This window comes from Ictidomys tridecemlineatus, chromosome 4 (assembly GCF_052094955.1).
Source record: "Ictidomys tridecemlineatus isolate mIctTri1 chromosome 4, mIctTri1.hap1, whole genome shotgun sequence".
Taxonomy (NCBI): Eukaryota; Metazoa; Chordata; class Mammalia; order Rodentia; family Sciuridae; genus Ictidomys; species Ictidomys tridecemlineatus.
This window is the reverse complement of record NC_135480.1, coordinates 38,822,298-38,835,360: the sequence shown is the minus strand read 5'-3', so window position 1 is coordinate 38,835,360 and position 13,063 is coordinate 38,822,298. Positions and strand designations below refer to the sequence as shown.

Here is a 13,063-nt window from a genome sequence, read left to right as displayed (position 1 = left end):
TGGAGAAAGAAAACACACACTTAATCCTACAAAATAAGAGATGATGAATTCAAAATAGTGGGTAGAGCCAGACAAGAGTGCACACACCTGTACTTGCAGTGACTTCTGAGGCTGAGGCAAAAGGATCACTAGTTTGAGGCCACCCTTAGCAACTTAGTGAGACCCTGTCACAAAATAAAAAAACTGAAAAGGTCTGGGAATGCAGCTCAGTGGTAAAGAACCTCTGGGTTCATAACCTGATCTCTAGCAAACGTATCAGTTCAACAGACCAAATTCCTTTGTAAGTATATTAAAATATGTGAATATACTGAAAAAAATCAGAAAGGATTAAAAATGCATTTAGAAATTAAGGTGTTTCTGTGCTCATTTCAAAGATTGTATTCGATTTACCAAAATATTCGTTGAGGATTTAGTACCTGGGTGGATTCCCAATGTGGTTGTTAGCCAAAAGCAGATTTATAACGTATCCACTGTATTGGAATAAAGAGAATCAGAGCATTTTATGAGAACTGTCAGGAATCAGGTAGATCTATAAAGACATTATCTAAGTGACCCAGTCCCAGGATAATGCACACATGGTGCTGCTGGCAAAGAGGATGAAACAGGATTGTTTCCAGGAATATGTGCAGGGTGAACAAGGTTCTCTCACCCTTTTTCCTTAGGGCTCATCATTCCTGTGAATTGGGAGGGTGACATATAAGAGGTAAGAAATTAAATAGGTCAAAGCCGTTCAGTGAAAGAGTTTAACTCAAAGGAAACTTGAAGGCATCTGGTGCTGTACTTTTTTCCCCCCTACTTTTATTGTTTTTTTTATTTTTTGGCTGTGCTTTTGCTTTATACAATGAACAGTCATCTATATTGGCCTTATATTTCTCTTTACTCTTTCAGGAGAAAGCTGGCCTTACTCAAAAATGGATATTGGCCTTAATGAAAAAAAAAAAAGTCCTTGTAAATGTTTCTGATTAGCAGAGATAAAGCAACAAGGATAAAACAGAAAAATTGTCTTTCAATAAATCATGTAAATCATCTTTATCTTTTCTTTCTTTAGCATGCAGATTTACAAAAATCAGTAGAAAAATAGAATTTTGCTTAGAGAACACTTAAATAATAATGGCATAGGTTTATACATTATCATCACTTTCCTTAGTATTTAGAAAAATGAAAAATGTTCTTTTTCTAGTTTTTACATACTTGTAGTGTGAAGAGGAACAGAAGAATATAACTGTAAAATAGTAAGTGCAATATCAAGGTAATCTACCATGTCATAAGATAGAAAAGGAGGATCTCAAGTTTGTGATGGCAGATGGACAAGGGGATATTCTAGGAAGAGGTGGTGGCCTTGATGATATGAGAAAGCAGTTACTCAGTTGAGATGAGTGCAATAACATTTGAAGAAGGACTGTCTTGACAAATTGACACATCAAAAGGAAACTCCCCTTACCATGTTTAAAGTACAGCATGGAGTGTAAAGAAAGAATGGAGAAAAGGCATCTATTAAACATCATATTTGAAACAATTTTCTGAGAGCTATGAAATCCTAGAGATAATTGCAGTTTAGAGATTGTAGGAAGAGAATGAACTTGAGAAAAATCCACCTGAAATTAAGCAGCTTACTTTGGAATCAATAGATGAAAAACCCTATATAAAGCCCAGGTGTCAGGTACTGTGGCATACACCCATAATCCCAGCAACTTGGAAGGCTGGGGCAGGAGGATCAAAAGTTCAAAGCCAATTTCAGCAAATTAGCAAGAATGACTTAAAATAAAAATATAAAAAGGGCTGGGTTCAATGGTTAAGTGCCCTTGGGATCAATCCCTGATACAAAAAAAAAAAAAAAAAACAGGTTTAGGAGTTGCAGGAGTGGGTGATGCTATAATGCTATGAATACTTAGGGAATAAAGAATGTAAGAAAAGGTGATTGCTTCCATGGAGGAGAACTGATGGGTAAAGAGAAGGGAAAAAATCCTGTACTTATAACTTGGGAGACTGACTTAAGGAAAAATATATATAGAGAGAGGATAGAACAGAGGGAGGATGAAGAAGTCTGGTTGTGATTGAACTTGATTTTGAGGTGTGCACAGAAAGTATCACTAAAGGCTCAGTAATGATGTATAAGCTGAGCATAAATTTTGAGATTCATAACCACACTGTGGTTAGCAAAACTGTAGAAATGGTAAGCTGAATTTAGGAATAAAAGTAAAGAATTTTGAAAGAGAATGATCAAGGATGAAACTCAAGGAATATCACAATTTAGAATATAAGGATAGAAAATGAAAACTAGAAAAGAGAAAAAAAGATACTACTGTAAGAAGAAATAGCAGGGAAATTTAATTGAGAAACAATACAATTTTCAACAAATGATGCTAGGGCAACTTGAATCTACATGCAATAAAATAGAGTTAGACCGCCTACCTCATAAATATTTTAAGCTTGGCTCTAAATGGATCATAGATTTTTATTTAGAAACTAAAATTCATAAAACTTTTAGAAAAAATGGCATCAATTTACTTTGTGTTGGATGAAGTAAAGACTTCTTAGAATACCAAGAGCATAATTGATGAAAAAACAGGTAAATTAGACTCCACCAAAATTAAAAACTTTTGTGTTGCAAAAGCATACCATCAGAAAACTGAAAATATAAACTGTTGCTTGGGAACATTTGCAAATTATATATTTAAAAGGAAATTGTATTCAAAATATGTAAAGAACTCTTACAAGTAAAAAAATAAAGCTTGAATGAAAAAATTTTAATAAGCAAAGAACCTGAATAAAAATATCTACAAAAATACACACAAGTGGCCACTAATCACATGTAAAGAGGCTCAATATGATAAGGTAGTACAGATTAAAATCACCTTGCAACCACTTCACACCAGCTAGCATATTTATAATGACAAAAAATTTAAAAACTGAAAATAATAATCAATGCCAATGATGTAGAGAAATTGAACCCTTTGTGTATTAATTATAGGAAAGCCCAATGGTGCAACTATTTTGGAAAACACTTTTGCATTTTCTCAAAATATTAAGCATAGAATTATATGAACCTAAACATATATCCAAGATAACTGAGAAAAAATATTTACACAGTCACTTTTATAAGGATATTCATAGTAGCACTATTCATAATAGCTAAACCAAGGGGAAAATCTTAATGTATTTTAAATAGTGAATAAATAAACAAAACATGGTATATGCATACAATGAAGTATTATTCAGCAATACAAAGAAATGACACACTGATATATGATATAATATGGATTAATCTTGAGACATAAATGTAAAAAAATTTAAGGTCACATGTAGTAATAAATAATATAGATAAAATGTCAAATACTGGGAGAATTCATTACAGACAGAAGTTTGACTACTGTTTTCCAAAACATTGGGAGAATGTGTAAGGAGAGGAGTGACAAGTGGATCCCAATGGATATAGGGTTTCTGGTGGGGATGATAAAAATATCCCAGAGTTACATAAGTGATGAAAAAATTAAGTAAATTAGACTCCACCCAAATTAAAAACTTTTGTGTTGCAAAGCATACCATCAGAAAACTGAAAATATAAACTTGGGAACATTTGCAAATCATACATTTAAAAGAAAATTGTATCCAAAATATATAAAGAACTCCTACAAGTAAAAAATAAAATTTGAATGAAATAATTTTAGTAGGCAAAGAATCTGAATAAAAATACTTACAAAAATATGTATAAGTGGCCACTGGTCACATGTAAAGATGGTGGTGGTTTTGTAACCTTGTAAATATATTGTTTTTAAATGCTGAATTATACACTGTAAAATGTTGAAATTTCTAGTATCTGAATTAGGGTTTCAGTAAAGCTGTTCAAAGAATTACCTTTTGTGTTTCCCCATCCCATCACTTTATGGAGATTCAGTGTAGCTATGTGGTTTCCCTTGTCCTTCTTTGTCAGACTTTGTATAGTTACCTCAAACAACATTTGCTTATTCTAGTATTGGAACTCAACATAGGACAAGAGATTACAGCTGGGTGAATCTGCTGTCTGCACTACTGCATCTTTAAAATTCACATACCAACTCTCTGAAACCATGAAATCAATTTTGGATTTGAGTTTTCTTACAATCATGTGGACAGAATGTCATGGGTGATGGTGACTCATGATCCCACAATTGCCCAAGAAGATAAATCTTCTGCTAAGACATACCTCTGTATTTGAATTTAGAATAATACTTCAATCCTCTAAATCTTCAGGAGTTCCAAAATCTCATGTAGGCTTACCTTCGAAGATGTGCTTCTCTAATTCTCTCATGCCCTTTAAAGTTAGATTATCTTTTTTTTTCCTTGCTTGCAGAAAGTTCAAAATAGCCAACAAACCTTTTGTTTCTTTATAGGCATCCAATACAGGAGGCACAACAGGATTTTGGGACACAGTCTAAAGAAAGTTCACTCTGTTAGTTTCCTTTCTTAGTTGACAATCTTAGGTTACTTAACTGTTCTTTTACATTGTATGTCTAGTACAAATAAATAAATTTAGGTTGAAGAAAGTCTTTTCTTTCAAAGTTATATATATATTTTTTCTTCAATAATACATATTTGGAATTCTGTAAAAAATTGGATACCAGCTGCACTATATAATTACTAAGTGACCTTGAGCAAGTTACTTGATCACTCTGTCAATTTTACTGCAAGAGAGGAAAATGATAGAATTGAAGATCACTTTTGGTTCCTATCCTTGGGACATAAAAATAATAATTCAAAGTGATTTGTAAAGAGAAATGGGTTCTATCGCTTCTCGGCCTTTTGGCTAAGATCAAGTGAGAAATGGGTTCTAGAAGTTAGTGTTATTTGCTATTATAAACATTTTTTTAAAATTTTCACTTAGCTGTATGTTTCATTTGAGTATGCAACTTCAGTTATTATCTTTAAAAATGAGCAAGAAATCAACCTTTAGAAAACTCTGATGGCAGTAAACAAGAGTTCCTATCATTTCTTGGAGTCAGAGTTCTATGTTAGCCAAGTATGGTGCCATTTTTCTCTGAAAATGGTAAGCAATTCACAGTGAGTTGATTTATATATGCCTAGTTGTATCTTTTGAGGATCTTACTATCACTCAAGGAATTGATATTCATTGCAACAATTATTACTTGTCTATTCTGGTAGCCTGAGATTTCTAAAGAAAATCTATCTGTATGAATATCTTAACCTCATTAAAACCAGAAATGAAGCACAGTAGTAAATTATATGATTAACTCTTTGCATTTTCATCATCTAAAATAAATCATTACAACACATACGTTGTTCCTAAAATAATATGAAAATGGATTTAAAGTGGATGCTTCATCTAAACTTTATTGTAAATGTCTTATCCCTGAACCAAATTATATATATGTATATATAAAATTTTAAGTATGTGCATATATATAATTTTGTATATACACATATATAAAATTATATATATACGTATATATATATATGTATATATATATATATATATATACACACACACACACATACATATATACACACAAACATACATACATAGTCTTTGCTAAATACTAATATAGGGTAAATGATCTAGGTGTGACATTCATGGCAATAGTTAGTTTTTCTTAGTACTTTGGAGAACTAGATATTTATTAAAAAATAAAATAGAACTCAGATATCTAAGGTCCTCACTTTCCTTACATGTAAGACAATGATAATGTGAATTTCTATTTTGTTAAGATGTCTCTTTTTTCAAGTAAAGAGAAGTGCTTTATACATTTATTTCACCAAAATATGCTATTGTAATACACACATACTCACATACATAGTACAGCACACACCAGTTAATAAAAATCTTAGAACACACTGTGTCTCTAGGTGACGAATTCCATTTTCTACAATTGATTTTGCAAAAGGAATCTAGTATTTGGTTTGTGTTGTTGTTTTCTAGTTTAATTTTCTAAATAAAGCTTATTAAATATTGGCTGCTTCTTATAAAAGAATTGTAAAACAGAGAAAACAAATGACACATAAAATCCTCTCTCTCCAATACCATCAATTGGAGTTCAGTACTGTTAGCAATTCTGATGAATTTTTCAGTATCTCCCTGGCAGGTCTCACCTGAGGAAATGGACTCCTTCAGGTGCTTGAACATGGACCACCAGCTCCATACCCATTGCTGGTAGCTGGTAAGAACAGATAAATTGGAATCAGAGGAATATCAGAAATCTTCAAAACCCAGGAGCAGCCGACTTTTCAAGGGTCCCAAAACCTCTTTGTAGTTGACACATTCTGCTTAAGAAGCTTGAGATGGCATTATAGGCTCAGGGTGCATTTCTGGAGGCTGCTTACTCCTGCTCTCTTTCCATCCGCATCAGGGAAGTCATTATGCATTTCTAATTAGAACAATATTTTAAACACTCTTCAGAGCTCCGTTCTTCCAAGTAGGTTTAATCAGGGGAGAGACACCTTGCCTAGGACTCCAAGAGTCTGATCTTATTGAATCCACTCTCACCCCCTTACCAAACACGTCAGTTCAATTATTGGCAGATTAGATTTTTCTTTGCACCCACCCTCCACCCCCTAGTCCTCCGGAGAAAAGGGAATAAATGATCAGCTCCCGACTGGTGCTCACCCGAGTGACCAGAGTGCAGCCGGGTGACCGCAGCCGCGCGCGGGGCGATCGCTGGACACCCCTCCCTCTTCCCGCGCCGCCTCCAGCTGGAGTGACAACGCGCCCTCTGGGCTCCGGAGCCGCGGAGCTGAACAATCCCAGGCAAGGCTAGCCTCACCGGTGACATCACTCTCGAAGATACTCCCAGCTCCTAGCTCCTGCCTTAGCTGGCGTCCGTCCGTTTGTCCGTCTCCATCAGTCAACCACTGGAGAGTGCTCATCACTTCCTGGGGACAGAGCCGGGCACTGAGGAGCGACAGGACCCGGAGGAGGCAAGGCAGCAAGGGAAGGAGGACCCCGGCAGGCGACAACATGAAATTCAGCCCCGCGCACTACTTGCTGCCTCTCCTGCCAGCGCTGGTACTCAGCACCAGGTGAGTCCAGGAACGAGAGTGACCTGTGCCAAGGGGCGCTGCCTGTGCGTTGTAAGTCCTACTGCGTGTCACCAGAGAGGGTCAAAGGCACTTTAACAGTTTGCATCTCCCGCCTTAGAGAATTGCTGTAAGATTTGGTCTCAGACATCCTTCTGGGAGAACAGATACCCTTTCTAATTAACCCAGTCCCTTGGAGAAAGTCTTAGGATTGCTTCCAGCAGAGACCAAAAGCTTCTCTTCAGAGGGAAAGAAGGCATTTTTTTCCTCTATAGCTCTAGTAGCAGTGAACAGAAAACATGCGGTAATAGAACAAAATTAAGAAAGGAAAGAGAGAAACAAGAAGGGGATTGTCACAAGGCAGTGTCTTCACTGCTGGAGCTGTTGTAATAGTTAAAGAACTCACCATCCTGCTTCAGTGTGCCTGATTTTAAGATATAGAAAACCAGGGCAAACAGAAGGTGCTAGAAGATTTGAAGACTTGTGCAAAAGTTCTTGGACTAGTAAAATGGTCTGTTTGACTTCTTGGGCAGGCTTAGTGATAGGTGTTTTGTTTGGGCTGTCTTGTGCATAGGTCTAATTAAAGAGCACAGAAGGCAATTAAAAGTTAGAAAACATTCTCAGAGTGCTGATGCAGAGACCCAAGTCAGAAACAATTAAGCACTGTACTCCATCACTGGGCATAGATGAGACTTAAAGGCTTAGTACAGAGGAGCTATTTTTAGTGGAGATTTAAAATGCAGTGATTGAGAAGAGTTTTGTGACTTGCTAGTGTTGACCAAGTCCAAAGTTGGTGAGGGGCTTGCTTTCTTCTTCCACAAGCATAACACAAGGGTGGACTGTTTCATTGCCCAGGACTGGGTCTTTATTCTGCATGCCCTCAGCATCATATTGGCAGAAACCACTCTGCCTTGGCTACTATAAAATAAAATAACACACAGAGGATGAGGCTTCTTTCAAATCTACATGAATAGAAACATTGTCTGATGGTGCATTTGATAGAAAATAAGAAAGGAATATAGAATTGCTTATAATTCTGAAGTGGAAAAAGACAAAGAAAGCTCATTACCACTTTAAAATGAAAATGGTAAAAATTTTTAATCCCATTCCTAATTTATACACCTTCTCCTCAAAACTTCTCAAAACTTTGTTATTTTGTGTGTGTGTGTGTGTGTGTGTGTGTGTATGTGTGTTGGAGCTGTTTCATTCAGCCCCATTAAGTGGATGGATTTAGTCTTTCCTTGCACACAAAGCCCAGGTGAATTTCTCAGACTAAAACACAATTTAAATTTTATTTTCCTTAAGGTTTGCTTGTCACTTTGGTTCATAAGATGCACATGGTTTTAAAGAATACCACTTTACCTCTGAGTATTATCATAACTTTCTCCAAATGCATAGACAATTTCAATATTTGTGTTTAGCTCTAAACAGATTATTATATATCACAGTGATTCTTTGAATTCTTGTCATTTACTCTTATGTTCTAGTTTAATAATTTCTTGTGTAGTCTTCTAGAGAAAGGAAATTTTCAAAGTTTATGCACTTAAGTAGACACCAGTCAACATATGCTTAATATAGTAAACATTTAAGTGATGGAAACCCAGTGTACAGTGATTTTAAAGGGAGTAAGAATTTTCAAACTTCCAAAAGTATATTTGTATTTTAAAGATGTTATAATTTAAGTGACTGAGAAAGCTGTAAATTCTCATCTCCAAAGTTTTAGGGGTTAATAATATAACCACAAATAGCCATATTCTTTCTCTGATATTAAAGTGTTAATTTCTATAAAAACAAATTTCTTTAATAAAAGTCAATACATTTATAACAAAAAAATTGAAAGTCATTTCTTGATCTCTTTAGATATAAAACTTCTGCCATGTTTGTATGTATAAAATTGTGACAGGTCTTTAAATTTTTCAAAAAGAGAATACTAAGCTTGAAAAGACAAAAATTTCATAATCAATACCACATATTGTTAATGTGAATACACTGTAGGAATTTATTTTACTGGATATCCATATTACCTTGTGATGGTGAACACATTTCCAAATTAATGTGCTACTATCAGTATGTCACTTTGCAAAAAAGAGAATATGTTTTAAAGAAGTCTAACAGAAGGCCATTTTCATTGCAATATTTGACAGTTCTTAAAGGCATATGGATAATGTGCAGGTTAGAACCCAAACTGAACAGCTTTGTGGGAACAGTTGCATTAGTGAGGTTGAACTTACTGTCCTGCTGTGAAAAACTGTGCAGCTCAGTCATGGCCACCTGTGACAGTGAATTTTCAAGCCAAAGACTACTGTTAACTTTGTTTCTTAGTGAGTGGTCCTATATGTGAAGCAAATGGCATTTCACGTTCTTAGGCTGTGTAGAATGCCTTAGCAGAGGGTGGTAATTACTGTTGTTGTTTTTTTTTCCTATAACCTTTGGGTAATGTCACTTGTCTTTTAATGTCAACTTCCTTGTAAAGTGTGGGGAATATGCAGCTTAGACCCTTTTGCATAATAAAAAAGTATTTCTTTTATCTCTTACTCTGAATATAGCTCCTCCATACTTTAGTATTTTCCCCCAATAAGTCTAAAGTTGGTTTCTATTGTAAACTAAAGCAAAAAGTTACTGAAAGAAATACTGCAGTTAAGAAAAGTCACTATTTGATAGTATTTATGCCAAAGGAATGGAAACTAACACAATTCTGAATTTTAAATAGACAATTTTGAACAGAGTTGTTTCTGTTTGCTCCTCCTCTTCCTCTCATGTGCTGTAGCAACTCTAGACTCTGACTCACTAAAATCCCCAAATTTCATTGGAAAAAAAATGTAATTATCCTCCAATTAGAGTTGCTTTTTGCTATGAGAAAGATAAATGTCACTGTCAACAGTAGCCAAGAATTTTTCTCTGTTTTTCTGGTAAATTCCATAGAGTCAAAAAGAGCTGTTTAATTTACTGGTATATTGTCTTTCTTGTTTGGAAAGTACACATAAATTCAAAACGTCAAGTTAATAATATGAATAATGTAGCTAATACAGAGACCCATTTAACCTGTGCACAAATAAATGTGGTCAAAGAAAGCAAACATATGTGTTGGTTTAATAGCTTCAGAGTAGAATGACTGTACTTTTTAAATAGCCTCATTCTGTAGAGGTATTAAATTGCTATTCCAAGGCAGGCAGTAATTCACTTCAGAAAGAAGTGTAGGTATTAAAAAGAATAGTAGGGTGAAAAATTCTTTAGAAGTTCTTGGTGAAAAGGGACTCATGGGGCACTGGAGAAGGTTTGTTCTTTAGTCTCCTGAATCTCTGTTCCTTTAGGCTGTGGCTATATTCTTTATGCCTCTGGATTGTTAAGTTTTAAATGACTTAATGGGGAGAGATGTAGCAGGGAAGAATGAAGGTCCACATACTTCTGGTGATTTTCCATTAAGGAAGAACTCTGAGCAGATGGTCGGTTATAGTCTTCCCAATAGGAGTCACCTTAGAGATCTCTCCTGGGCCCTCTGATCAGCACTCACACCACATGTTTGCTTGGAGTCTATGTTTAGATGATATTATATATTGAGAATGCCCCAGGCCCCTGTTTGTTCTGTGACTTACTCTAACCTCAGGATAAAGTTTAGAAAAGGACAAAGATAAAGATAACAGTAAACACAAAATCAGTACCCACACTTACACACAATTATTTTTTGAGACAGCATCTTGCTATGGCTCCCAGACCCCGCCTTGAACTCATGATACTGCAGCTTAGCCTCCCAATTAGCTGGGCTCACAGGTATGCTACGCTGCATGTGAATTCACTCACAAATATTTTATATTTGATGTGGGAGGCAGTCTCACTCTAATTCCTCTGGAATAGTGTGAGGTAATTTGGTTGTTTCCCCTAATTTTACACAGCGTGAGCTACACATGACCCTTTATGTGAAACCACCTAGGCTACCCTGATGAAATTCTTTGTGAAATGTATTGGAATATCCTATGTAAAAAAGGTAGAGAAATAATTTTCATAAGAGATTTGGAAAGAAGAGATATTACAACATATGAGGTTTCAATTCTATCCCTGAATTGTCTATTGTTGAAACAATTTATTTGGAGATTATCTTTGGGGATTAAATTCTTTCTATGACTAAATGGTAGCGACACCCAAAACATTTATGTGTTGGCTGTGCAATTGTCCCAAAATGAGTAAGTGGTTGAAGAGAACTTGACCTTCCAACCAGGAAGTAAACATCAGTGGAACCACTGAGGAGTTTGTGAAATGAAATTTTCTCACATGCATTTTGAGACACTTTATGTGTGTGTGTGTGAGTGTGTGTGTGTGTGTGTGTGTTTGTGTGTGTGTTCCTGAATGACTTCTAGAGGATTTGTTATGATTACTTGAACAAATGGGACTAAACCATTTAAGGAACCTGATTAAACAGACACTGTTCAAGATTATGTTTTTTTTCTCTGAGGAATTAAAAATAAAACTACCTGAACTTATCTTTATCCCTTCAGAGTTGTCTGTTAGGTTTTCATTATCATATAATGAGTGTGCTCACAAGCAGTTAGTTATTGCTTGAGGCGTAAGGACAATGAAACAATAGAATATATATATATATATATATATATATATATATCCCTAGAACTAGTTATATACACAAAAAGGTATCTATAGGAAAAAAATTGGATGAAAGACAATATCAAAATTTTATGCAATGTTGTACGTGTATATGGAGAAGAGAGTCAATAATGCCAATTTAAGGAGAATCAATAGTAACTTCTATTTTCTAAGGATGATGAGGTGAATAATATTTCATAATCAATGTTAGTATCATACAACAATTGCTAGTTGTATGATATTATGGAAATTGCTTATCATGTATAATCGTGGTACCCCTGAGGAAAACAGTGTACCTCATGGAACTTACCTATTATGTTGTTTTAAAGACTGAATGAGGGCTGGAGGTTAAGCAGCATTCAGAGCACTAACCTCGCATGTCTGAGGTCCTACATTTGTTCCCCAGCACCACAGAAAAAAAAATTAAAAAAAATAAATTTTGAAAAGAATTTAGGTATGTTCCATGGAACACAGGTGGAACACAGTATTCAACAGAGTTAATCTGTTCAGCTTTCACCATACTATTACTATTATTTTCAGGTTTTTTTTTTCCAATCTCTGATGAATCTGGTCAAAGAAAAACAAAGGAAAACTTGACCATAAATCAATTGAGTGACACAAAATTGAAAAGAATCTGTCATGATCTAAATAAAATAAAGAAAGAAGAAAAGCTGTAGAAGATGTAATAGGGTCATTTGGTAGCTCTGCTAGTCCTTCTCAGTAGTGTTTTAGTGATATTGTGCCTGAATAGTTGCACTCTTTGATGAACATTGTGAAAATTAAAGATATTTAATTAATTAATTAGAATATGATTTAACACAAAAGTGTATGTTCAGCTACTCGTGTTCCTATTTTAAAATATAATTGCATTGACACTCTATGAATTATAATATGAAATCCAAGCCATGAGCAGAGGTGTGGATGAACAATTGAAAAATGGTGTTTCCTTATCACATTGGCAGAATGGACATATTTTTTTTCACTACATTTTCTACTTGTTCATAGGTTTCACCATCTATTAGTATTCTCTAATATTTACAAAACTTAAAAAATATATAGGAAGAATATCTGACTTCAGAACATTTTTTTTTCTTCTATGGAAAACAATTTAAGAATCATTGGTAGAGAAAAATACCAAATGTTACATGTCTAAACAATCATCATCTGAAAGGGTCCATATACTAAGACAATTTGGCAAATTGCCTTAGTGATATTCTAATTCAATTATTTTGCTTATATAATAACCTCTTCAAAGTTAAGTCATGCAATGCTGATCATTCCATGAAAAATACTTATTATTTCATATATATATATATATGTTTGTGGATGTGTATTGACAATGACAAATGTCAGCTGAATAGATCATAAAACAAGGTATCATTTGTGGCTAAATGGAAATAAAAGGTTCAGATCATGTTCATTTGGCATCCAAAGGAATGCACATGTTTATTAAAACTTTCAA

The 13,063-nt window shown here is 34.7% G+C and overlaps 2 protein-coding genes across 16 annotated transcripts in view; one reads left to right on the top strand and one right to left on the bottom strand.

Moving 5' to 3' along the window:
- The window catches only part of LOC144377071 (uncharacterized), a 411,176-nt gene extending 403,635 nt beyond the window's left edge, over window positions 1-7,541 (bottom strand). For 7 of the 14 annotated variants that reach the window (XR_013437681.1, XM_078046331.1, XM_078046332.1 and 4 more), the window contains exons 1-2: window positions 6,599-7,541; window positions 6,085-6,149 (exon numbers count right to left, since the gene is read on the bottom strand). Coding sequence is in view for 10 of the 14 variants with exons in the window: in XM_078046331.1 (XP_077902457.1) it covers window positions 6,085-6,149; window positions 6,599-6,951 (418 nt within the window). In the remaining 4 variants the exon portion in view is untranslated. Of the gene's footprint in view, window positions 1-5,527; window positions 6,150-6,598 lie in introns of those variants that run through there. The other 7 variants (XR_013437684.1, XR_013437683.1, XR_013437682.1 and 4 more) reach the window with 2 other exon arrangements.
- The window catches only part of Luzp2 (leucine zipper protein 2), a 471,602-nt gene continuing 464,870 nt past the window's right edge, over window positions 6,332-13,063 (top strand). For both annotated transcript variants that reach the window (XM_005328059.4, XM_021728306.3), the window contains exon 1: window positions 6,332-7,011. In XM_005328059.4, the coding sequence (XP_005328116.1) occupies window positions 6,950-7,011 (62 nt within the window). In that variant the 5' untranslated portion in view covers window positions 6,332-6,949. The remainder of the gene's footprint in view (window positions 7,012-13,063) is intronic.